Genomic DNA, 27773 nt, shown 5'->3' on the forward strand with positions numbered 1-27773 from the left:
GACCAACAGTATGACTAGGTGACCTCACTTCCTGTGCTGCTGATTGAGAATTGAATGAAAACTGAGCTGAAAAACACAGAAGATGATGAGTGTTATTTACATTGTTGGTGCTTGGAAAGGACACCTTTATTTTACTCATAACTGTCCTGCAATTTAAACTCACAAGATAAGATTTGTTTTATGTGTAACTTACTGCACACTGCACATAAAGCGTTGAAATGCTGTTTTTCTCGTAACACCTGTCTTGTAAGCCTTAATGAACTGCAGCCCTGGCTCCGAGAGGTGACTACACTACTGCTAATGGGATGGTGATGGACCTGTTTATTGGGAGAAAATTGAACCTCCCAATGTTTGGAGACTTTGAAAGAAATTATACCCCCAAAGTTTGTGATTAAGAAAATGCTTCATTTAGCCGCTGATGGCCTCTTGCTGTGGTGGCACTGCTAAATCATCCTTGCATTACCGCATATCTCCCTCCACAGCAACAATTACAGCATACTTCATATTGTCCCTAATTTGGCGTTATTAAACTGATAAAATGCTAACACGTTAACACATTCTCCAGCATGATGAAAATTTAGGGTTATTGCATTTTATGATTTTTACATTATTCAAGCTGGCCATTTTTCATCAAAATAAGATGGGCCTTGCCATTATTTCATAATTATTGTAACAATTTCTCCTGTGAAAAGGGTCACTTTCCTAACTCAGCAAAGACATATCCCTATTAGACTAATTTGCCTACATGCAAATTTTTGTCATTTTTCCCTCATTAACTATTTATCATAGACAGGAAAAAAATATATTCATGAAGGCGAGCAAAGGAGCAGCCCGACAGAGCTGAAGCTAATATTTTGCAACTCTAATGATTTTTTGCATCCTTAATTAGATAGAATAAGGTTGATATGATTAGGTCAGGATGTAGTGTTTTTCATTAAAAATACATTTCAGAAACTGTATTCCAAATGTGCCCTTGCAATTAAATAATGAATCCGACGCATTCCTTATTACGGACCCAATTAATATCAGAGGCAAGGGCGTAATTTTAATAACAGTGGGCCACGAGGCCTTCATTAGCTGAGTTAGAGAGAGGAGGGATGAGGAGAAGGAAAACAAGGTACTCACAGGAACAGCAGCCGTCTGATATTGAGCCAATTTTAGAAAGTTATTGAACAGTACACTCTTAAAAGGATATAGTATGACATTTTCAACAAATCAGATCTGGGGCAGGCAGGAACTGCAAATACTTCTTGTTTGTTTTGGACTAATTTGACACTAGCTGTATGTCAGGTGCCTGACAGGGCAACTGAAAATGGAAACTGAGTCAGAGAATCACAAGTGAAAGGTCTTTTAAGGTTAATTTAGTACTTAAGGTGGGTTATAACATGCAGCAGTCACCTTAGAGCCTCCAATGTAACACCCTATAGAGGTGTTTAAAGGTGCTGTATGAGACAGTCAGAGCATTAATATTGCAACAAACAACATTTTGTTATGTAAAGATATGGTGAAGTAATCCTGAGCAGAGAATGAAGTCATGCTCACTCTGTTTGTTATAAATTCAACCTTCTCTGTTCTTCGTTGCAATAGCCGGTCCAGCCATGCATGCATGTTATCACATGCAAGTCCCTGTGTGTGTATCCCAGTGGCAAGCTAATAGCCACCACTCTGCACTGCACTCATACAGCGGTTACCCTTGATAACGATGTCCAATCCCACAATAGGGAAACAGCATTGTTGCAGAAGAGTAGCGTCACCCTTCAAGGTTAGTTCTGTCAGCACTGTTGCTGCTGTTAGCACTGTAAGCTGCTAGTATCTGTCTCAGTCACCTCAATATTGACAATCCAGGCTCACACTCACATACAGCACCTTTAAGCTGCATTGGATCACAGATAGCAATTTGTTTCTAAATTGGGCATCAGTCGGGAAACTTTAAATAGAAACAAGTAGGGGTGTAAAGCCCTGAAAGCAAACTTCTCCCAACAGCCATAAAACCTGAATAAACAACAAGATCATTTAGCAAAAACAGTAAAATTCGGCTCAATATTAACTGTCAGGGTTCATGGACAAAACAGTGTCATCCGTTATTAGCTTAACCATTTTTACATTGCATAAATTAGCCAAGCAGCTAGCAGACTTTTCCTCTACTCATAGCTTAACAAATTACATGTAATAATCATACTTTTCCTCAGTCACCGTTGGCTAAAGTCACTGTATCTCCTGACAGAATAGCACGCTTGAATTTCAGACTGCATGCACCTTTTTTTATCAGCCTAACATTGCTATAAAAAAAAAACTACAACTCCCAGGAGGTGGAGCTTCTGCCACCAGGGTTATGCACAAATTTATTGCATACTGCCAATGGTTAAACTGAGATTGGTTACTTTTATCAGCATGTCCATTGCTGCCTATGTAAAAATAAACTCTGCAGAAACTCTGCATAGATGTAAGAGTGCGAAAATCTTTTTCTACCAGTCCATACTTATTGATGTTTCCAGCAACTTGCCAAGACCAAGCTCAGTGGAGCGGTGGTTGTTCTGCATAGCTGAGTATTATTGAAACAGAGCAGCTAATGTTGCCATAATAAGAAAAGAGTTTAGTGAGATGCCTGTCGAGGCAGGTACGTTGTGTTTCTTAAGTATTTTATCTCATTATGGCATTGTTAACACATGGCATGTGCTTTGTCGGTTGACCTGTATTTTTTCCAAAATCTAAAATACTTCCACACTGATTATTTATTCCAGAGTAAATGACGTTATCCTCATTGTCTTTTTCTTGGCTGCTCGCCATTATCTACCTGTTGCAGTTTGACAGTGACGCTGAATTTAAAAGTAAAGCTATATCCTAAAGACAGTGATACGGATGGATATCCACACTTTGCATCAATGATATTGGATTAATCTACCAATTAATATCAAGATCGATGGATATTAACACCCCTGGAAAAGAGTTAAAAATCTGTCAGCTAGTTTGCACTGTTTGATTAGCCAACCCACTTCATACCTGAAATATAAGGGTCTCATGTATCCTTGTGTCAATCACTGATCACATTGCCTGCACATTCGTGGGACAAGCAGACAAATCATTATTATTATAATACAAAGACATAGACTTTAGTTTAAGATATACATAAGAAAACAGGCTATAAAATTAGGCATTAATGGAGGACATGTATTTGTAGTTTGCAGAGCATCAGAGGTTTCCCAATATCACACATATGCCCATGACTTTACCACTATTTATACGCGGCAGGCACACAAAAGTTAAAGCAAGCAAAACAAAATGAAAGATGATTATAATCAATTAAGTTGAAACTAGTTTTGCGGATGTGCTGTGCTGTAACTCAGAAGTCAGCAAAATCTCTCTGATGCTGTGTCTCCCTCCAGCACTGAAACAATAAAAAAAGAATCCACATTCAATAACCAACCTGCAAATGGCCTATTATTATCAAACTTGTAATTTTCACAAGGCGGTCATAAAACATAATCTAATTTTTACTTTCTCACCAATTAACTTTATATTATAGATTCCTCTATGCCATATGATCATTGGAGTTGCTTCAAGGTTTAAATATGACTCTCAGGTTAAGATGTCAGCAGTGGAGCTTAGCGGCTAAGCGGAGAGGGGGCGAATGAGCCAAAGATCTATCTACCTGTGTGCTCTTTAATTTGATCCCAGGAAGGAAAAAGAATGAGTTTCCGTCAAAGATCATTTGCCTCAAGTGTTGTGGATAACAGTTGAGAGAGGGGGCATTAGCTCACCCACCAATTATGGCATTTTTCATAATTGAAATTCTTTAAGACTTAACTCACACTTCCCAATATCTATGTACATATATAGCAGAAGCTGCACCTTCTACATACTAAGTTTTCTTGTTATCCATTCTTGCTTAAACCAACAATTATTTGGAGAATATATTTTTTTAATTTAGTGACGAAGGCTGCACACTGCCCACAAGTTGAGCATTTGTTGTTTTGTTTTGTTTTGTTTTGTCATTCAGTGTGCAGTGCACTTCTGTGGATGTTTCAGTCCCCAGAAGTAGCTGCAGAGTGAGCTCTCTTCGCTTTCATGCTGCTCTCCATACAAGACTCAGACCCTGGATGAGTCCAGAGGAGGAGAGGCTTTGCCCTGTCAGATTCAGAGATAACAATATTTTCTACGTTCAGCTTAGAAGTGGCTAATTTAGTGTCAGCAAAAAAAAAGTCACATATGTCTGATCCATTGTCAGCGTAGTCAGCAAGCATTAGCTTAGAGGGCTAATTTGGCCTGTTTACTACTATGTGGTTGACTGGGTTGTCACTTGGCAGCAGAGGTGGAAGAAGTACTCAGATCTTTAACTTTACTAAAAGTAGCAATACCACTGTATTAAAAACACTCCGCTATGAAATTTCACTCAAGAAAAAGTACAAAGTTATTAGCAATAAAATGCACTTGAAGTATCATAAGTGAAAGGACCCAGAAAGCTGAGTAGCTACCTTCAGTGTTATATTGTTGTAAAATTAGATTATTATTATTTATGTATTAATATGCACATGGTACTTTGAACATTGTTGTTGGTCATGTATAGGTTTCATTAGCATTCTAGCTGTGAGGGTGCAGAACTGAGACTTCTCCAGTGTGCCAAGCGTGAAGGAGAACTTTGGTAACCAATGTGAAAATGGTCCTTTCTAGAGCCAGTGTTTGATTTGTCCGTTCTGGGCTATTGTAGAAACAACATGGCCGACTCCATGGAAGGGGACCTGCTCCGTATGTAGATATAAACAGCTTATTTTAGGGTAACCAGAACACAATGATTCTTATTGTCAGGTCATTATACACTAATGAAAAAAGTTATGAATATGCTACACATGCTGGACCTTTAACTACTTAAGTTACTATTGGTAGTTTAATCTCTGACTGTTTTGTTTGGAAAATCTTGATTTGAAAAGTAACTAGCATTTTAATAAATCAAGTGGAGCAAAAAGTACAATAATTGTGGTGGGGAAGAAGTATAAAATAGCAGTAAATGGAAATACTCAAATACAGTACAAGTACCTCAAAACTCTACATAATTAAATATGAATAACAATATTCTAGTGACTCTGTGTCACTGTTTTTCAGGCAGTTGAGCCTTGAAAACAGTGACAAACCTTTGAAATAAGCCAATAAAAAGTTGACAGATCAGTCAACCAGAGGGAACAAAATGCAAACAAACAAACAAAAGTCTTCTCTTTCCTTGTGCTTTTAGTTCTGCCGTGCTCGGAGCTAGTGAGTGTGCTAGCAAGCTCCACATCAGACTACTGGTTCAGTAATGAGCCCCATTAATTATGTAAAGGCAGTGATGCAGATGGACCTAATTAATTGTCTCCCGTCACCCCGTTGATTACTGTACCTGGAAGGGAGGTGTTAATTTCTGTAATACTTAAGCAGGTACGCAAACTGTTTTGTCAGAGCCACCGCTATGACAATGACAGAGTAGAGCACCAGCTTACCCGCTGCAAAGCTCTTTTCATTCAGCAAAAGGAAAGTTTCCCAGTGGTGGTGGTGACATTGTGATAATTGAAGGAGAGAGGGAGAGATTAAAAGAAGTGGGGAAGGAGGGAGAGACGAGAGAGACGGGGTATGTGTGGTGGCCCTGGAGATGTTTTCGCAACCTGATTGCATCAACATTTGCGTACCTTCGTGCCGTTTGTCTCCGTATGTCTAGGTAATGGGTTACCAGCGGGCGAGTTTGGGAACACCCAAGGTGCTTTGCAACAGCAGCGTGGTTGGTGGGGAGTAAACCTGTTGAGAGTCAAACAGCACAGATTGGAATGGTAATGATAACTTGAGTCTGGAAGGCTGGCTGTTAATCATGTGAGATGTGTTCTCCATCTTAATCTATAGCAGCATCATGATGCTACCACCTGACCAGAGAGACACCAGGGTCATCTTTGTTTTCTACCAGTTACATGTGAGAAAAGAAAGTTTGAATCTCATTGCAAAAGCTAATTTGGAAATATTCTATATTGCCTCGCCTTTTAGACGAAATAATATGATGCGCCTACAGTTTGCTACACAACATGAACATGCAAAACTGACAAGAACACCTTACTTATTTTAATTTCATATGTATCACTGTAAATGAGTTTTCACATCATACAATCAGCATGGCCTCTAAACTCTCTGCAATAAAGCAGTTCAGTTGAATCTCTATTTACAAGACAACAATGCAGTGCAGCACTTCACCTGGTGTAATCATCAGTCTCGCTGTCTCGCTTTAGTACAGTGATGTGAGTATGAGGCCACCTGAGATGCAAATCTAAACTCAAGTAAGAGGAAGAAGAAGCTTCGGAGTGGAAGGCGGACAGAAGGAGCAGTAGGCCGTGACAGGATACACAGGAACCGCTGTCACACAACAATAGAACCCTCAGCTTCTGAACAGGAACCCATAACAGCAACACAGGAACACCGAGAGAGGAGAGGAGGAGCTGAGTGCTTTAGCAGCACAGGAGGGGTCGTCTAGAGTCAGAGGGCAACTATTGGTCTATGGTGTGTGTGTGTGTGTGTGTGTGTGTGTGTGAGTGAGTCCTCCCAGCCCCTGAGTAACCTCTACCAAAGAGCAAAGTGGTCGCTGTGCACGTGCATGTGTGTGCATTCATGTGCTTATACTGTACGTCCGTGCATGTGTGTACACTGTCATGCACATTTGTAAGTGTGAGTACATGCATGCAAACCACTCTGCGCGCCCGCATGTGCATGTCACATTAGAGTGGCTTCTTCAATTACAGCGGATGGGTTTTTTTCTTTTCTTTTTTTTTAGTGGACAGCGCTGAGGGCCCCAACGGCCCCGAGGCGATAGCAAAGCAGGCAGGCAAGGACAGGAGCGACGTAGCAGCAAGCACAGCATCCGCAGTCAGAGCATTAGGGAGCTCAATATGAGATATGACTGCAAAGGCTACATGCCTGTGTTCCTGAAAAGGTCATTGCTGGGCAGTAATGTGTGAAAGCGGTACACAGTGGTTAAAAAAGAAAAGGGGGGGGAAACAGATAAAGATCAAACACATGCACCCTCCTTCCTCCTTCCCAATTCACACACATACGATTTTTTTCAACGCAAATTACTTAAAGAACAACTTTCCAAACAACAGAGCTTTTTTTGCACATTTACCATGAGCCCACCTCTGCCTTAAATGAGCTGTGGGAGGAGAGCTCTTCTCCATTAGTCTGTCCCTTGCACCCTTTTTTCAGTCAGCATTGTTCTCTGTGATACACTTCTTTGACCTCTGTTTAGCACCTGCTGTTTGGCGCAAGGGGCCGTACACAATAGGTCCATATATACTGTGGCTTTCTCAAGAGACCGGGCATGTGAGGGCATGGACACAGGAACAGCAATTACCGATGTCTCAGTGGTTCTGTGGACGCAGGTACTTTCAGCTGTTTTACAAACAAAGGTGGACAGAGCGATCATTATGGTTGAATGTTGATTTTCTTTAGGGTTTGCTATCTTTTTTCTCCAACGTCGGATTTATTGAATGCTAGTAATTTTATTTGATGTGTTTCTTAAATCTGAAAACAGGTGTATGCTCATCTAGTAATCAAGGTTTATTATCTGGCCAATACGATTATTCTAGTTTTGTGAACACAGGCACAGCCCTCAAATTTCATGCACTCACTTTCTCTCACAAACAAACCACTATAATGTCTCATCCCATTTCCAAACAGGCCCACAGTTCCAGCAGCACATAGAGAGAGAAAGGAGAAAGTGTTCCAGTATGAACTCGTCGGTGTGAACAGTTTAATTACAGGGAGTGTCAGCCCCATTGCTTAATGTGTCCCTCACAATTAATCCAGGGAGAGGATGTCATTATCTACCAAAGCCTGGGCCTGGGCAGGCGTCTCTGTCAGAGGGAAAAGAGGGAGGGAAAAATGAAAAAGCAAGTCAAAACAAGGAAGTGCCTTTGGTTAGCAGCCTACAGTACGCTCGACCTCTGTGTCACACAGAAAGGATCAAGCTAAGATTCTTGGAGGCTATTTCAAAACACTGTGTTCTTCGAGTGTTTCGGACACTTGTGACTCCGTCAGTGAGGAAGGAGATTTTTCCCTCAGTTTCTTCATAATATGAAGCTTCGCCTGTCAGCTGTCAAAACATGTCCAGCTGGAGGAGGTTAAATTGACGCCAGGTTTTCACCACATTGAGATGCTTGTCCGTCTTTCCTTCCTTCTCCTCATCCTCTACTGTACCTCACCTCCTTCCTCCTCCATCCTAAAGAGTCCTGGGCCTGTTCCCTTGCCATCCCATAATGTGAAACAGAAGGCAACAAACTGGACTGTTGAAGAGTCAGAAAAGATTTTTAGCAGCACTGCACACACTGAGCAAAAATTTAGAGGAGTTAAAGTATGTCAGTTCTAGAGGTTTTGTGACCAAACTACATGGCTCAGATAGGTCATGTGGAAAAAGACCAAAAGGTTGATTGATTAATATTAAATGTGTGGACCAGTACTTATTGTGGAAAGCTAATTGTCAACTGAAGAAATCTTACAAAGCAAAATATGACAACATGCGTACGGTACGCACAGGGGTGATGCTGTATGTAAAGCTGACTCACACTTACATATAAAGATGCATATACAGCCTCAGACTCCACAGAGGCTTTACAGCTTGAACTTGACAGATCTGATTCTTTGTGACTGTCCGCCGTTAGTCACTTCTTTCCCCCTTTCTCCCTTCCTCTCCTTTAAAGAGTTTGACCTTGGCCGCTTCCTGCGGCCCGGAGGGGATGAGGAAGGTCTGGTGATTGTGACAGGTGTCGCGTCTTAACAGCCCCACATGACATCCCGAGGAGAGATAGACATTTGGAGGGGTTTTTTTCATAAGGGTTTCACTCATAACCTTAAAGAGACAGTGTGTGTGCGTGCGCGCATGTGTGTGTGAGTGTGTGCGTCGTACTACTGATTCCCCAGCTCTCATTTCGGTTATTGGCTTGGATACTTATCACCTCCAGCCTCCGAGGCCTGATTAGGTTGAAGCTACTCCAAAGTCAAATTTTGGATATCAAAGGCAATACTCAACTTTGACATCTGTCTGCCGCATCTTAATATGAAGCCTGAACTCCTGAAATTCTGAGAATCGAGCAAAACGTCTTAAAATATGTGTTCCAGTGAGAAAACATGCTTTCAAGAATTACCAGGAGGGGGCATGTCTATAAACACTGAAATAGTTTGGTGTAAGATATAAAAACATTCTCAGTAGTCTGGTTTATGTGAGCGGTCTCTGGTTGCAGGGTGTTGCTGAACTGTAATTTTCAATAGAGGCATGTGTTTCAAAGTGCTTTATTCATTTTTATATTAATCCTTCAGTTCATTTTCTTGCAAATATTTAAAAATACACAACCACACGTTGCAATGCTTGCTCATATGTGGTACTTCAGGTTTGAGGTTACATATTTGCAGATGGAGTCATTAATTTAATGTGTTAAATGCTTTAATCATCCTCGTATATCATCCCTGAACACACATCTTTCCCTTTGTTAAACAAAGTTGCAGGTGAACTTCAATGTGCTTCAGAGCAAACCTGGAAAAGTGATCTCCTTAGGGCCCAGGGTGAGTCAGACATGGTGTGCAAGCAGAAGCTGGGCTACGATCTGAGTTGTTTACTGTAGGCTGGGAGTAGGCTTTATTTTCCGCAAAGGAGATTAGTAACAGTGAATTATGCATATCTTATTTTCTGGATTATCTCAGGCACTCAGAGATACTATCTCACTGGATAATCTCTTTTAAAGTTGTTCAGTTTATTCTGACTGTAAATATAGTCGTTGCTGCTTGTTTATCTTTTCTCGAAGTCCAATTTGGTCCGTGCTACTTTTGGATGGAGTGTGTTATTGCACTTTAACCATGATTACTCAAGTTGAAATATTTATAGACGGCGATTTGCTTTATAGGCACAGTAATGAGAGGAGGGTGGATGAAAGCTACTGTAGCGTACTAGCCATTTTGTCACTGGGTGTGTGCACGCATGTGTGTGTGTGTGTGTGTGTGTACAGTATGCGTGTGTCCCTGCATGCAAATATGAATGGGTGGCCTGTCTTGTCCAGTGGTGCGTTTAACCAGACACAGACCTTTGCCTCAGCCAAATCAGGCCCAACACAGACAGTGTGCATCCATGCCATTTTCAAGCTGCTCCAATTATATCTTCCGACCGTCCACATATTGGCCAAATTTACAATAATAGCATATCTATTTCCGTTCTAATGGCTGACATTGCTTGGCTTATCCATGCATGTATGTCGGTGGTCTTTTATGCTTCGTGGTTTGGTCTGTTCCCAGCCATGTGGAATGTGCTGCAGCCTGTCTTGACCCTGTGTGTATTGCATGAAGCCAGCGTATGTATCTGTGTGTGTACATGTGCATGCATTACTATCTCTGTGGATGTGCATTTATGCACTGTGACCCCTGATGTACAAAGCTTGTGCATCTGTACCACAGTATATATGCCTGTTATTTCAGATTGGTGTGTGAGCGTGTGAACCCAGTGCATGTGTGTGTATCCGTGAGCCGTGTTGGCACTCATGTTTGTGTGCCTACATACAGTCTGTGGTATGAACCCAGTGCTCACCAAACAGGCCTTGAGTCCGGGCCAGCTCTGACAGACAGGGTGGTGGTGGTGGGGTGGAGTGGAGTGGAGGGATTGACCCTCTATAGCTTAGAGAGCCTCTGCACAGTACACACTCCTCTCTCCCCCCAACTCCCTCCTCCCCATCTCCCCCACAACCCTCCCCTCCCTCCCTCCCCCCATTCCCTGCTGCCTAGCCCCAAGCGCCCGCAGGCACTGGAGATGCACGCATGCGTGGCCTCGCACTGTGTGAGGCTTTGTCTGTTTGTGAGCATGGTTGTATGTGTGTGTGTTAGCATGTAGATGAGCGTGTGTGTGTGTGTGTGCGTGTGCGTGCATGTGGATGAGGATCTGTGGACAAAAGAAGCAACCATGTCTACCTCTTCTCTCACTTGGCAATAATCATTGATGCTCCTTTCTGCTCTATCTGTGCTAGTGTGCCCGCTGCATTCTCATGTTATGACTGCCTTTTGTTTTGAGATGTACGGAAAAATCTGTGTCAAATGGGAACGCCTGACAATGTTAGGGTGACAATATAAACACAAGAGACAGAAAGAGATAGGCTACTGAAATCAATGTTTATTGAAATCAGTGCTTTGTGGTTTGGTTTAAGACACAGTAGCTTCTGTACAGTAGTTGGTAAAGTTGTTAGGAGACAATAAGCCATTTATATGAGGCATACAAATTAGACACTGATATAAATTCTCATCACCTCGTGTTTGGGTCAACAATCCAAAATCCCTGAGCAGTTGCCATTGTCCTGATATTTGCTTGATGCAAATATTACTTTACCCTTTAAATCAGTCCTCTATCAATGAGAATCATCATGGACATCATTAGGCCTCGTCTATTGCCATGTCTTAAGTTGACTAACTGGCTCTTACAGGTTTGTGTGAGGATCACTCGGCCTTTCTTAAAGTTGGAGTGTGGGACTTATACATTTAAATGAATGTCCATTACATTCAAGCACTTGCCAGTTGAGTTCACACAAAGCTAAATAAGCCTATCGCTGTCAGGGAAAGCTCTCTGTATTTCACAGTGTACCAAAGTTTTGGTGTCAGGTGTCTGTGGCAACTTTACGGACAGAGCAGCAGCTGGGAGTATGGCCGAAGCTATGGGGGAAAATCCTAAGAGGCGTTCAAGAAAAGTTCCTGGAGGGGATGCTCCAGGTAAAAAAGAAAGTTGGCGTTCAAAGGAAGGATTAAAGTAAAAGAAAAAACATGCGCAGAGATGAGGTAAGCTCACCTGCAGACATACGTCATGAGCTCGTGTCAACAGTGTTTATGTAATTACTCTCACTGCCAGAGGGGGGAGACTGGAGTTCCGCCTTCATGCTTTAATATACAGCAGTGGTCCAGATGGGGATGGGCTAACCCAACAACAACTGCTCCAATACGTTTCTCAGATAGTCTGAATGTTTCCCGATGGACTTTGCCAATGCTTTTCGTGACTCAGATTTGGTTCCTCTTTGGCACTAGATTAAAATTGCATTATGGAAAATTGGCTTATAATCAGGTGACTTGGCACCTTTTAAAACATTTCCAATTATCCGTGTGCTCAAAATACTCTTTTTTCACACAAAGCTAAGCTCCAGAGTTATTAGAACATGCTGGTACCAGCCTATAAAGCCAAGTCAATACACTGTTTTTCTTCAGTTCATTTTCAAAGATAGCACCACACCAAGCATCATTCACATCCAAATTCCCATGCCCAAACACAGACCCTTGCATTAAATCTAGCCTCCTCCAGATTTCAGCACCAGTACTCAGCCACAGCACCAGCTCCACATTTAGCTCCATTCCCAATACTGCTGTGGCCCTTTTCTAAGTGCCAGAACCAGCCACAGCCCCATTCCAAGCACCAGCTGCAGAACCAGCACCATCCTCAGTCTTCTCCCAAATGCAAACCTGTACCCCCCACTCAACAGAGCTCCAATCTCCTCCCTAGTCTCAGTCCCAACCATAGTCCCAGCCACAGCCGGGGCTTCCATGTGCGACTGACACATAAATAACCAAGCCTGTCCGCCACCCAGGCAAATTCAAATGCACCTGTCAAAGTGATGAAGCACCCGCCCGCAGGGAAGCATTGTTTACATTTTCACTCCACTCTTCGCAAAAGTGAGATTCTAATTATTTTCCCACTGTAAATTAAAGCCAAGTGGGACAGAACTACAAACCAAAATGATCATGGCAGTGGCAGGAGAAAACCCCGGCCCTCCTTTGTATGAACTGCGTGAAGGGTGGGACGCTGAAGGAAGTGTGTGGATGGTAGACGGAGGGAAGGTCAGCAGCTTTTGTCTTCAAGTGGGGAGATAGCGAGGGAGACAGAGAGGGGAGAGAAGGGAGGTACAGCGTTCACACAGGCTGTGCGGCAAGTCTGCTTCTGTTGTGCTCATTACACACAGGGTCTGGAGAACTTCAACCAACTGGAATACATTATGCCCTCACATTTCATACATAATAATGTGCCAAAAATGTGCTGCATTATTTTTCATACCAATGGACACGGAGAGAGAAAGAAAGACAGAGAGAGTGAGGTAAAGAGACGCAGAGAGAGAGAGAGAGAGGGGAAAGATTTAATTAGTCCATGGGAACATGCAAATGGAAGGTAAAATTAGACAGAGGAAGGGAGACCTGGGGAAGAGAGAGTACATGAATGGTAATGATGGCTATCTAGTTTGGATCAATCATTAAAGGATCAGGGGGACTGACAGGCCTGTTCGTGCCCACGCCTTAGGCTCCTGTCCTGGACAGTCGCCAGCCCGGCTCAGTCTGCCTGGCTATGGAGACTTCTCCTTCTCTCCTCCCTTCAGTTCAGTCACACACACATGAACATACCACATGTACTCATATATTGCATTCAAACACACATGTATACTCACACTCCCAATAAAAGCTTAATATTTAATGCCTATGGATAACTCGCTCTGGGGCCTCGTTAGTTTGTGTTTATTAATCAGTGATGCATCCCCCCCTTCTGGTACTGTTTTTACAATGGAGGATTAAGGCACGCATGGGTTGACTATGGGTGACTTTAAATGTGCTCCTGAGGCATATGATTGGTTCCCATTTTGACACTGTGTTTTGATTATTAGTTGAAAATGGCAAAGTTTGCTGCATGGGGTCACAGGGTCAAGTTGGGGAACTGTTTCGGCTGCCAGCGGGGAAATGTCCTCTTTTAATAATGGTCAGCTCAAGACACTGTGTTTACGTCTGACATGTCAAGAAATGGAGGAAAATGTCAGGCATCGATGTTTGTGACAGTCAAGGACGTGTGAGACAAGTATATAAAATACACTGTAGAGACAGACATATAGTTATTACTAGACCAGTCTGTCACCCAGTGGAAAATTACTATTTAATTCCCAGAATCAGCCTGCCCTCTTTTTAGCTGTTAGTTGCAAGTTTAAATCCTAATTTTGGTATGAATATGGGTCACTTTTTTATATATAACACAAAGGAAAATCCTTTTTAGAATGTAGTGCATTTATCCTTTTTATCTCTGAGGCAGTGATGCCTATTTGTTGGCCTCAAACTAACACAAACAGCAAAGGATTCCAAATCCATCTCTTGACAGACTTTATATTTGCACACACTTGAATAAACGTGATTGACAGGTCAGTCGAATTTTATTACAAGTCACAGTGCATTTTTAAAAAGAAAAGCTTTCCACAGGCGCCTGTATTTGAGTGCTGATTGCTTTTATTCTGCATTCATACGTGGTATGGTATGATTCGGTTGGTGTGAAATCGCATCTTCTCCCAGAAAGACAGACAGACTATATTTGTGAACCATGGAGCCATGTCTGCAGCTGTGCCATCCCCACTTCCTGTGCCCCTGTCCCTCCCTCCCATTCTCTATGTGCATTTGCGGTAATGTCTACAAATCCTGAAATTTATGTCCCTGCTGGAAAACATGGTTTGCCGTTTATAGTCCTCCGTTAAAAGAAATAAGGCCCGTCTCTCCTGATGCAAGTCAAGGGACTGATGCAGACTCTATCAGATTTCTAAATACAGACCCCGACAATAAATCCCGGCTTGATTGGGTTTGAATTGGGTTAGCTCACTTGAATGCTATCTGCTTAACCCACAGCTGGCCTGTCTGCTCCATGCAGGCATTGAACCTAAATCAGTCACTTAGTGCTATCAAATGGAACAATGGTGGAGTGGAGAGAGCACTCAAGCTAGGGCTAGAAGCCAGGCTAGCACCATAACGCAACACAACAGACCAGAACAGAGTAGTGTAGAGCAGACAGGCCTTCTAATGCTCTTTCCTTTTTGTGTCTCGGCAATGATGCATCCTGAGAGCCATGGTGCGTTGCATGAAATGGCATCACCCAAACCGAACACACAAACACCTTTTCAAGCTTTTGTCTAGTCTTGTCAAGTGGATTTCACGTGCTAATTAGCGTAGGATGGTGGCATGGCTAACATCAAAAAAATCTATTTTCATGCAAGCCAAAATACATACACATGCACACCATACAGGGGAATTTAAGCAGGTGTGTTTAACCAAAGTGACTTAGAGTACAGAGGCTGAATCCATGGTGTTTCTATCACCACTGTACAGCTTGGTTTATAAAATCCTGGACTGGGGCCTCAACCGGGTCATGGGCGCACTTCCTGTGACCAGCACAGCGGGAAAGAATGTTTTCATACTCAGTTCCACATTCGTGACTTTAAATGTTTGTGATCCCTTACTGTATCACGAGCACGCTGAGGACCACCGTATAAGAAGAGCTCTTGGATTTTCTGCACACTCCCACTTGTGTTTCCTCAAAAAGGGGAAAAAAAGCAACAAATCAACATACACACACTATCCAAACAGACTGATTGCTGCCTAGCAGAGGTGCTGATTACTTAAGGAATTCAGGTAATCAGTTTCCCCCAGTGTGGGCCGAGGCCAAGCTAGAGGCAAGGCGCAGTTGAGGCGATTTCACTAATGAGCGTCTTAATTAGCGTTGAAGAGATGCATCCCCGCGTCCCCACCTCCCCCCCTCGCACACATGCACACCTTCTTTAAATGTTCTTTACTAGTCGTCTTTCTCTCTGCACCCGTGACTCTTTGACATTTTGACAATGTGGTCCTTTCTCCTCGTGCGGGCTTTCTGGTTTGCAGTTTATGCAATGTCTCTAATTACAAGTGGGGTAATGGCTCCCACTGTTTTCTCGGTGAAGTGCCTAGAGTTGTGTTTGGCTAACCGTTTTTAAGTGCGGGGTGACAGCAATGCATTGCCAAATTAAACCTCTCCTTCAGCTTGACCCTGCCACTCATGGCCCGCTGAATGAGTTTGCCTTTTTCCCTCTTTCTGTATTTTTAGACGAATCATAATTACGCAGCCAATTAGGGGGTCACCTTGAGTTTTAGAAACTACTTGAAAAACTTCCTCCTCTTTATTATTCTAACTGTGTGTGTGTGTGTGTGTGTGTGTGTGTGTGTGTGTGTGTGTTAGGTTTTCACTGGTATGAGTCTGCGGTATTAGAGTTAAAGTTTGCAACAAGGCTCGTATGGCTCCTCATAGCACATGCATGTACACATACAAACACACTAAAACATTTAAAAAGTGTTTCACATACACACCAGTGAAACTATGTGCTCACATGCGTGCTTTCACCTGGGCCAAGTATGTGTAGTTATGTTATTAAGACCTACCTTTTCCTGCTACTCCAAAGCATGAATTTGGGATTTATGTCAGAAAAAAATAGTTCCGTCGTATTATTTCTTTATATTTATGTTTGCACATGGGTTTACAACTTTTACTTTTACCCAATATGATACATAAGATCTACCATAGTGCATGTGATCAGCACACATTCAAGCCTTCACTAGCAGACACTATCAGAGAGGGAGAGAGCTTCCATGATCTTTACACATGGATGACGTCGAGTTACATGACCTATATAACATGTTACACGCTCTGCTTGCTCCCCGTGTCTCACCCTAATACAGAAGGGCAGCGCATTACAGGTGTGTAAGCCCCCAATACACACACACACACACACACACACACACACACACACATACACAAAGAGTCATAAACAAGCCTGCCACCAGGATTATACATATGTATGCATGATCACAAACACAACCTGTCTCTTTACCTGCCACAGATCAGGCCCCATAGGACTCATGCACTACTAGGAATTAGTGTGCTGATGTACTGTATGCCAGTGGTGCTTATCTGGTGGCTGCAGTTGTATGTAATTAAAATGAACATCTCAACAGTTTACAAGGTGAGGTTCAGGCTGATTTTAATAGGTTGTACATGGGTTTTTGATATTGGGTTGTCTCAATAAAATAAAGTTACCTGACATACAATTTGTGTGGGATTTTTTTCCCCACATGTGCGCACTGTATATTGTCACACATTCTCATTTTTTGAAATTTCTTTTTGGGTTTATTTTCTAACAGTACTGTTTAGCAGCTCACCTTGGATATCAAACAAGGAAGAGTTTACAGTCCACCGCAGCTCACAATATCTCATCATCTCCCTTCTTGTTTTTGTTTGATTAGGTGGCGGTCTATGACTATATCTGGACAGTGGAAGACCCCTTGGCAGGGTCTGCAGCCTTTAGTGACCCCCCAAGGGAAGGTGCACCACTACCAGAGGGCGAAACCAGCACCCATGTGGCAGTCTACACCCTGTACCTGAGCGGGCTGAAACAAAGATACAGGCACTTCCTCCGACAGCCGGATGGGGCTATCATTGAGGTGGGATTTTAACATATTGTACACAAAACATTTTGACAACATACTTGAATATTCCCGTTTACTGCTTGTGTGGAACACAAGTTTTGTTTTACAGCAGGGTCAATTCTTCCTTATAATATTGCCAGTGGGATTAAATGCGATGGTTTCTGCTGTATGAAAAGGTACTTTTAGAAGTACAGTGTATGAATTATCTGGCCATAAATACAGCACAAACCATATACCGAGGCTGCAAAATCCTCTATATCTGTTGTTTTAATAAAGAAAATAAGATTTAATTTCTACCTGCATCTAAAGATCTATGTCAAAATAAGCATATTGACTGACGATAAGCTAAATCTTTGAAATATTAGGGCTTCGTGCAAGGTCCCTCTCTATATGAAGTTAGCAAAATAAAGAAAGGAGGACAAAGGGAAGGAGAGGAAATGGTGAGATGAATTGGAAGTTCACAAAACACTCCCTCCTTTCCTCTTTCTCTCTCTCTCCTCCCTCTCAAAAGACAGCAAGAAGGGGATAGGACAGACATGGAAACAGAAACTAGTTCCTTACACTGCTGTCAGAACAATAAAAAGACAACAGTACAGCTCTGTGGTCTGAACGGGTGAAGAACCGTGACAGATTTTCATTTTCTCCTCAGGTAAAACCAGAGTTGAAATTAGTTCTTCTTTTCAAATAAAAAATGACAGGATTTGCCCTGAGACACAAATCAAGACTTAGTTCATCACTTGACTGTTACTTACTTTAACTAAGTCAACAAAGCTCCAACAAAACAACCTTTCCCCTCGTCTCTTCTGCTTGTAACAACTATTTACAATCTGTACGGGATAATAAACACTACAGCACCTCATCCTTTTTAACACTGATATGACTTATGATGAAATGTCATCTTTGACAGCAAAAAAAAAAAAAAAAAAGAGGACACAATGCTGCCTCACTTTGCCGTGCATTGTAATTATTGCAGCTTATATTTGGCTCCTCGTCCTTCAAGTCCCTGCAAGACAGGCAGGTCAGAAACAGACTGAATCACAGATTGTTGCCTAATTAAAAGTAGTGCTTTGTGACTCCTGCTGCAGCAGCAAGAAGTCATTCCTTTCCTCAATCATTCTGTCAGTCGCCCAAGAGCAACCTGGATCATCCCAACAAAATTAATATTTTTGAAGTTTGAATGTCAGAGGAGCGAGGGAGGGAGGAGGGTGGAGGGGGGGTGTATGCGCTAACAATTAGCTCTGAGGCTCTTTTGCGTTCTAATGGTTCTCCGTCATAATTTGAGTGATGGTGAGCTTATGTGAGTAAACACACAGCATGGTATATTTATTACTGGTGTCGCACTGTCTGGGTGTGTATGTGTGTGCATGTAGCCTCTAGACCTGTGCATAGCAGATGAGACATCTGGGTGGATTGTTCGTAGCCAAACAGCACACACTCATTGACACAGGCAAACACACGAGGATCTCCACTTCCTGTGGAAAAATGTTATTATGGGATCCACAAAAAAAACAAAAAACAAAAAACAGAGACACACAAATATGGGTGCAGACACAAATTTACTACAGCCATAACCCTGATACACAAAATATCAGCTCACTGAGAGTTAAAGACTGAATTCCTGCCTTTTCTACTGTGCTGACTCTCCATTCTTTATACTGTGAGGGGAGTTTCATAAAGGCCACCTTAAGTGAAAGATAGGTGTTACTGTCCTTGGAAAACACACACACACACACACACACACACACACACACACACACACAATCTCTCTCTGTTGCTGTCTTTTCTCACACACACTGTGTCCCTTGGGTGTTGCTGTCTGTTCCTTGCAACTTAACAGGCAGGGACCTCCAGTAGCAAGAGACGCCGATGGCATCCTCTTTCACCCGCTGGTAGTGGGGAGCGATAACACCGACACGCAGCGTCGCCGAGAGAGCACTGTGCCATTCCCCTTCGCCTCACAGCGCGGACCCCCACTTTACATATTCAAAACTAATCCTCCCCTGAATATATAGACTGGTTTTATGTATAGAGCAAGATCCAGGAATCACCAAAGGGCATCCCCAGCACTCGGAAGAACACTTGAGCTGATTTTATTAGTGCTTTATATAATTCTGGCAGCGATACACACACTGCGACACGGTGCTGTGTACAAACTGGCCTTCAGATGTAAGGTGACAGCTCCTCAGAGAGAAATAACAGCCGTGCAGGCACTTTGACAAAAATTAAATAGATAAAAAATATAGAATGGAATAGAAAAGGGCTGTGCTATGAGATGCAGTGACCACAGTAATGCAGAGAAGTTCCCCTCTGTTCTTAGATTTATGACATTTTAAAGCAATTTTATGGGTTTTCCTGTATAGGCTTATTACTTTATTCACTTATCCGAATAATAGCATGTTTTATGGTGATGTGGTTACACTGCCATGTTACTAGACTAAGTATTATGTAGCTTGAATCCTGTTTGAGCAATAAAAAAAAACTAATGTAATTTGTTTTACTTTAAGCCAAATATGCTGAGGTGTATTTGACATTTCCACAGAGGCTTTATTGCAGCATGTCAGCATACCATTACTTTTGTTTTTACATTTCAATTGAAAACACATTTTTCCCCTTTATCACTATTATTATTAGTAGTAACTACAATATATTTTACATTCTGTTTTGAACTCTTGATTATAGATGATACCTGAAATAGGAGAACGACAGTGACAAAAAAAGCGTTGTTTGCCTGTGTAATAACATGACTCCATTCTCTGTCCCAGTTAGTTAAAAGCCTAATCCTACTTAAGAAGTCTGTTTCCATTTACTGAGGAAATATTGACGGATGGCTCATTTCCTTTAAAGAGCTCTGTTTTCTCAGGCAGTGTCCTGGACACTGATGCCCCGAAGGACTTGCTCCTCCCTTAGACTAACATGACCACAGCTTCAGGGGCCGGCTGTTTTGCATAATACCCACAAATTTACATCCAAAATTTGTCTAAACGAACACCTTAAAAAGCAAGTCCTGGAAGAAGTGCCCTGAGCTATAGACACTGTTAGGCACTGTTTGAAAGGAGCAGAACAGTGAGGTGTGTCCTGTTTGATTTGCCGAAGACTGAGAAACTGAGCAAGAGTCATGAGAAACTAAATATTTCTGTTGTTTATTCAGCCATTATTGAACCAGCACTGTTGACTGAAAGTTTTTTTTTCTCTTCTTCTTTCAGTGTTGCATCGTTAGCAAGAAGTAGGAACGGAGTGGAAGCAGAAAAGTCTGAGTTGTGGCTGTGCAGTAAAAAATATAACCATAATGAAGTCTTTATTGACTTGCATATTGAATTCTGTTTAAAGAAAGTTAATATTAATGATCCATCATACGCTCTCATTCAGCGTGTTGCCCAAGGCAGGTGTTTGTAATATTGACCATGTTGAAGGAATCTTCTCGCTGAATCACAACAATACAAAAAGTTAAAGCTGCGTTCCCATCAGTGTGCTCCAATAAAAGACATTAAAGGTAAAGTGAGGTGTAGCTTTTCAAACACTCATTACCTATAAACAGATGTTCCCCAGCTGCCAACTCGCAAAATGCACTGCTGACAACAACTGTTAGGGCCGAAATTATGCAGGGAAATGCATCTATATAACCTAGGACCTTCAGAGAAGGCCTCATAACCACTCTGTCTGAGGAAACAAGATGGCTGATGAAGAAATTAATGCAGGCAAAGTCATTATCTTCCCTCCTAAAACCACAGTGGGTTTATGTCCCCCTGTGTCGTTTTTTCTCCGGGGCTAGCATTTAAGTGTCGATGGACTTATAAAAAGATAGGACAAGCCAACTGTGCCCCTTTTGTCTCCTTTCCTCCATATGGGAGGCAGCAGCATATGCAAGAACTGGCTCAGCTTCTGTAAAACTTCCATTAAAGATGCACAACTAAGGCTCTGCCAGCTTGAATATTACCTCTCTCCGCAAATTATTTATGGCTCGGAAAAAACGCTGATGATGAGCATCTCCAGCGACTTGTATAAATAAAAACACTTTTCTCGGCAATTTCAGCTGGGCTTTTTTTTTTTTTTTCTCTCTCCCTTTTTGGGGGGGGATGTGCTTAACCATTTGTAGAAACAAAAGGTATGCAGTTTATTCACATAGTAAGGTTTTAACTGTATCGCATTTAATTATCTTAACCTCAGCAGGGAGGACTGTGTTGTATTATGCATGGTGTGTATAATTAGGAGAGCATATCCCCTTGTAGTTTGTAGATTTTTGTAATAACAGTGGCAAAGCTGAGAAATAGGATAATAATGACAGATGATGACGATCAGAGAATATGAGAGATGGAAAGCCGAGCTGTAAAGAGCACAGAGGATTGCGCTTCCTTAAGGGACACCTCATCATCGTGATATGCCATCAAATCTCTCATTAACAAGGACCTCTTTGTCTTGTCCTTTCATGACTCAGCCCACCGTCCGTCTGCCCACAACCACGACGACGACGACTCTTCGCCGGACCAATATTGACCTAATTTAGCATGCAGAGAATATGAAGAAGTTAACCTTTGGAAAAAAAACACCTTGCAGCAACATTAATTGACAAACCGCATCAATTCTCCCTCCTGCCCCTCTTTTGTAATTACTCTGCCGCACGTTTGATTGCCGCTGCGGAGCTGAGGACCCACGCTTCATTTGCCGTGAGGTCATCGGCAGCCCTCAGAAATATGAATATGATTTATACAGGAAGTGAGCGTGCTCTGTATTCTGTGTGTGTGCTGTCTTTTTTTTTTTGCATGTGGTGTGTGTGTGTGTGTGTGTGTGTGAGAGAGAGAGAGAGAGAGAGAGTGAGCACGCGAGAGAGAGAGGGGGAATGTCCTTGGCTACGTACTGTATGTTGCATGAGGAGATTAATGCCTCCCTGGCAGCCATATCTGCTTAGCAGGAGGACTTCTCCAAAGTACACCGCATGTAATTATCTGGCAAGTTTATACTAGTTTGAGATAAAGAAGCACTCTGTGGCACATTTTTCAAGTTTGCTCAATTGCTGCTCTATCTGTGTAATTTGCAACTTTAGAAAAGTGCCAGCGTACCTTTCTGACAGGACGACTTGATGCTGTTATGAAATATAGAGCTGAGTGTGGAAAGAATGCAGAAGTAATTTTGACGTATTGTGTTAAATTCGCAGTCATTATTTATGTAGCGCAACTTCATTGAGTGAATTTTCCTTCATATATTTATGGTAAAAAAATACATTTTTTAAGACAATTTTACAGTCTATCATTTCATCATGGCTATACCAGTGAGATTTAAGTTGTATTTCATATCACTGTACATAAGTAGGCCAAGCCAGAGTTGTGAGAGCTGTTTCCCCTCTGGGACTGGAGGTAGTGTGTCATATAAAGTCTCCATTTCTGCTTCTCCTCCAAGTTCACTCTAAGCACCAGGACAGTCACAGAGGTAGAGACTATGCATGACAACACTACTTGCAGGCCTCGAGGAAAAATAGCAGTTCTCCTGCCAATCTCAGTCACTGTCATCCAAGTTCAACCTGTACTTTGAGATGCTTGATGCATATGGCCCCTGGGGTCTCTCCGGAAACAGTTGTTGCGCTGTTCATTTATTGTTTCCGTTTGTACTGACTTGCGCACGTGTTTTTTTTTTTTTCTGAAGGTGATCGGTGACATGGAAGGGGTGGACAACGCAACCAGGATGGTGCCCTGTGCCAGTCAGGGCTCAGCCAATCAGAGAGAGGACAAGAAAGGCGCTGGTGCTCCACACCAGCTACGGAAACGGAAAAAAATATTCGGGCGTGAGTGTTGCATTTAAGAGCACATATTTACAGTGGTTGTCTCACACACACATGACCCTCTTACCTGTGCAAAGCTTTGCTACTTGCTGTTTGTTGAGCAGAGTTTACACAGTTTCACCGGGTGTTTCGTTCCCTCAGGGTCTCATCGCGTTGAGCCGGTAGGAGGAAGCGGGTGTGGCTCCAGTTTTGCTCTGCAAGACCTCAACCAATGATATCAAAGCAAAGGGAGAGATAGGACTCTAAACTAATGTAAGTCATCATATCAACCATCTGTTTTGACTTGAAGTCTCTGGAATGTACTGCAGTAGTCATTACGTTCATGGAATACTTGAACAATTTGGGGCTCTTTGTGAAGTTGTATATTAAAACTTTTATGAACTGAACTTTTATTCTTACTTTAAAAACACTGTATTGCTGCCATCAGCTGGAAAATGTACTTTTCAACAGCTTTTTCCAGTAGTAAAAAATGCATGTGGATACTGTTTACTTCCTGGCGTCTATACCTTTTTAATGACAGAAATAAAATGCTTAACATAGTCAAAAAAATAAACAATGGAAGGTTGACTCATCAGAATAACAGGAACTAAACACAGTACTGTAAATTATATAATTCTTGCATCCCTCTACCAGTAAACATAAACAGTATGTGTGAACTGTTTGTAACCTGATAAACAATGTTCAGCAACACTTCTAATGGATGCAGGTCGTTAGGTGTTCAGCGCTGCCTCAACACAATGAAAAATGAAGATTCTAAAAGTCACTAATCAGAACACGAGTGATAAAATATCAATATTGGCCTCACATTAAGCAGGATAATATTCAGGCCAGCTTGATTTGTATTGAATATGTGTCTGCTAGCCGGTGCTCAGTGTAATGAAGTGGCTCACAAATCAGGCCATAATGGCTGCCTACTTACACATATTGCTTAATTAAAGGTTGTGAGCTTATTAGCATGTGTCTCTGGCATAGGGCGCGGGGAGATGGGAATCGGGGGGCTGATGTCGTTGAGGGCCAGGCTTTAAAGGTTTTATAGATAGCTAACCTATCATACTAAAGCCATGGCCCCCCCTCCTAAAATCGGATCTTAATAACCTGTCATTTTCATTGATGATGATTCGCCTTTATGGGCGGCCATTACAGATCAAGTTCTGGGTCTTGTTGGATGGCGATGGCGGCCATTTGTGCTCGTCATTATCAGGAACACACCTTACTTTGGCCTTGAAGTTGCTTCTCACCTCCATGTTTAAACCATCATGGCCCAGGGGGCGTGGCACACAGTGCATACAGACACACACATTCTCTCACACACACACACACACATATAACGTCTCTGTTTCTGATCCTCAGAGTGCTGATAGAGACACGGGCCTTTCCAGCCAAAAAATTTAAAAGAATTAGATGAGATTTTTAGATTTATCAGTCCATCTGTGCTGTAAAATGACTAAAGCACAACATGTTGGCATAATTCTACAAGGAATTGATTGATTGTTTATCTCCACTGTGTGCAAACGCTCAACGGATAATGACATGTTGTTTTATGTGGTGTATTTTCAGCATTGGCAGGATGTGTTAGACACTCGTGTTGCATCCTGTCCTTCTGTCTGCCTTTGACACTAGCCAGAACCTATAGAGCTAATGCGCTCCAATTAGAGATCACTCCATTAACAGTGACAGTGCTACACCCCCCAATTCAATCAGCCCCCTAATGAACATTAAGCAGAGACGCTGCCTCTCAGAGATGACAGGAAGCTCTTCTCTCTCCCCATTTGTCCTACTTTGCTACCTCTCTCCATATCTGTATTTTTCTTATCCCTTTACTCAACTCTCTTGCTCTTTTTACTCTCTCTGTGTGTCTCGCTGTAATAGCACAGTGTATGTGTGATGAAGCAAAATCAGAAGCATAAATATCACTGTGGTTTATGTATCTGTTTGATGCATTAATACCTTTATATAAATCTAAAATTTCTGATGTGTTTTTTTGTCCTCCTGCTTTTTCTCTCGTGTGATGTTTTCTGAGAATATCGCCAACTTTCCAGTTCATCATCATCAAAACAATGCCCTCTGCAATATTCTCCGACTGGGCGCAGAGGGTGCAGATACAGCGGGGGCAAAGGTATTTCAACGGTTCAAATATTTGATTGTTAATGACAAACACCATTTCACCACAATTTAAATTTCAAATTGATCCCTAGGAGCAATTATTTCTGGGGGAGAGAAAACACGCCGCTAGGTCTCTGCTCCGCACATTTGCTGATTTAAGTTAAAAGAAAACCTTTTTGCAGAGCTATCATAAGGGAGCTGCAACTTTTTGAAGTAAGTGCCTGCATCTGCTTAGAGCCAACCCAACCTGGGGATGTTGCTGGAGAGTGAGAGAAGAGAGGGGGAAAAATAAAACATAAAAAGAAAAAAATAACACTTTGTCTAATTCTATATTTATGTAGCCCTCAGCTTGAGGTGTTCACATAAAACAGTTTGTATTCAGAAGTGCTGCGGTGATCGTTATGCTGCACGTTGAGATCGGCAACTCTTCGGGCACGGTTGGCGGGTGCAGCTCAGCCTGATTCATTTGAATTAAAGTTACCAACTAAATAAAAGGGATTCAAATTCCCACTTTTGCTGCTTTTTTTCTTTCTTTTCAAACCTCTATGATTGTTTTTAAGGCAACCACTTTTCTTTTGATGAAGAACTTTATACATTTACTGTCTTTGCATGCATGTCGGTATTTTCTATTTACCCAACTTCATTTATGGCACCTTTTTTGTTTGATGTTGAAATGTAATTATGTCTTGTAAGGAGTGGAAGAGCTTTGTGCTCTGATGCTTTTTTGATCAGAGAATATCCATCAGGGGTGTCTGATGACATTCAGCTTAAATGTGTGTATCTTAAATGTACGTTCACTAGACTTCTCGTGTGTACATACAGTATTATTTATGTTCTGAAAAATAGCATCTTTCTTAAATTAAAAAAAAAAACAAAAACTTTAGAATTTTCAACTTTCAACTGTAAATAAATCTTTATTTTAATCATCTATACAACAACTCACCTCAGCTGTGAGATAAGGCCACATCAGTTACATCTGCTCACCAACACATCCATTGATCCTCTCCTCTGTGGCATGAATTTTAGTTGGCCCCAGCTATGCGTAACCTGCAACACCAGTGTTTTACAGTGGCATTTATGTCACTGTGGTAGAACAATAATATGCAAAACAGATATACATTCCAGACTTCTGTCAGGTTTCTCTGCCCAAGCTGTATTCTTCTCCGCTGACCCCGAACATGATTTCCTGGTGCTTAAGCCGTGGAAAACACACACGGTCGGGGTGTGCGGAGATGTCAACATCGTGCCATATTTCTGTGGCATCTGGATAGATCATGTGCCTCTCTGCACACATATTTATTTATTTTCCCTCTTCCAGAGCAGTGTCAGGGAGGCAGATGTCCTGCTCACAGGAAAAATAATTTGCGGTGGAAAAAAAAAATAGGGGAGGGGAGGTGGAGGAGAAAAATATATGAATATGCAAATCTTGTCACAGTGTGGAACCTTGTAATGAGTGGGAAATGTTGTCGCCATCTTTCATTATGCAGAGGTCATTGCTTAATGCCAGGCAGCTGGGCCCAGCTTCTTCTCTCTGCACTCACACCCCCACCCCCCCAACCTCTCCTGTCATCTCACAGCAACTTGAACCAAACTACAGCCTGGCACGAAGCAACACAGAGGTCACGGGCACACACACACACACACACACATACAGAGCGATACACACATATCCATACTCTAAACACCGGCATGTTGCTGTAAACAGAAAACCTTGCAGCTTCAGTTTTGTTGATCCTTTTTTCACTTTACTTAAAGGATTAAGAAAATTCTTGACACAGTTACTTGATAAATAAAAAATGTTGTCTTAGCTGTGTTGTAAATAAATACCACACACACACCACTAGTCACAGAATGCATGTTGCATGTTTTGTTCAGGAGAACTTTGCATATAAAACCTCACTGGCTCAGACAAAATGCAAATTGAGATGATTAAAAAAATGACTCACATCAATCCACTGGGTAGAATTTTGATGGATGCTCGTGTGAGAGTTTTACTTTTAGTTGAAAGTTCAAAAGTAGGCACAGCCGGCGCCGATCAAACCGTAGTTGTTGTTGTTCCTCGCCTCCCGTTTGATCAACCCTTTCGTGTTTTGTAGATTGCTGAGACAGCTCGCTGCTGCTCTGTCTCCTCTCGCAACAGCTTTCCTGAAATTTCCGCTGGCGTCTGCCCGACATTGAGCTATGGGGCTAATCATTAGGTAAACCCGTCTTCCCTCTCTCTCATGCACTCTTCAAATAATCCTGGGTTTGAATGCTAAAAATGTAATGAACTTCACGGTTCATTGTGTCTGACATTGCTTAATTAATGGGTGCATTTAAAGTACATAGGGCCCCAGTAATTGATTTATATGCATGATTTGCACATACAGCTGTTGGTTCCTGTAGGAGACTCATCACTCAAAAAGTGGCCGTGCTGATGATAAGCTGGCTAGGTAATATCAGGATGTTCTGTCGGCAGATCCAGCCCTGAGAAAACAAGACCAATTTATATGTTAACATAATTTCCTTTGGGATTATCAAGAACTCCTTTCAATTTTGACTTGGGCATTTTCATACCATATTTTGAACCAAACTCTTATAATAGACTCAGTCTGGCAAAATATTTTGATATGGAGACCTTTTGCCTCCTGTAGCGTAT

General features: G+C 42.0%; 1 protein-coding gene across 1 annotated transcript in view; it reads left to right on the plus strand.

Annotated features, from left to right (window-relative positions):
- Positions 1-24927, plus strand: part of ofcc1 (orofacial cleft 1 candidate 1) — a 100871-nt gene extending 75944 nt beyond the window's left edge. The window contains exons 24-26 of the mRNA XM_049564706.1: positions 17080-17277; positions 22897-23035; positions 23174-24927. Of these exons, the coding sequence (XP_049420663.1) occupies positions 17080-17277; positions 22897-23035; positions 23174-23247 (411 nt within the window). The 3' untranslated portion in view covers positions 23248-24927. The remainder of the gene's footprint in view (positions 1-17079; positions 17278-22896; positions 23036-23173) is intronic.
- Positions 24928-27773: the final 2846 nt, after the last annotated feature.

The sequence above is a fragment of the Epinephelus fuscoguttatus genome, linkage group LG21 (assembly GCF_011397635.1).
Source record: "Epinephelus fuscoguttatus linkage group LG21, E.fuscoguttatus.final_Chr_v1".
Lineage (NCBI taxonomy): Eukaryota > Metazoa > Chordata > Actinopteri > Perciformes > Serranidae > Epinephelus > Epinephelus fuscoguttatus.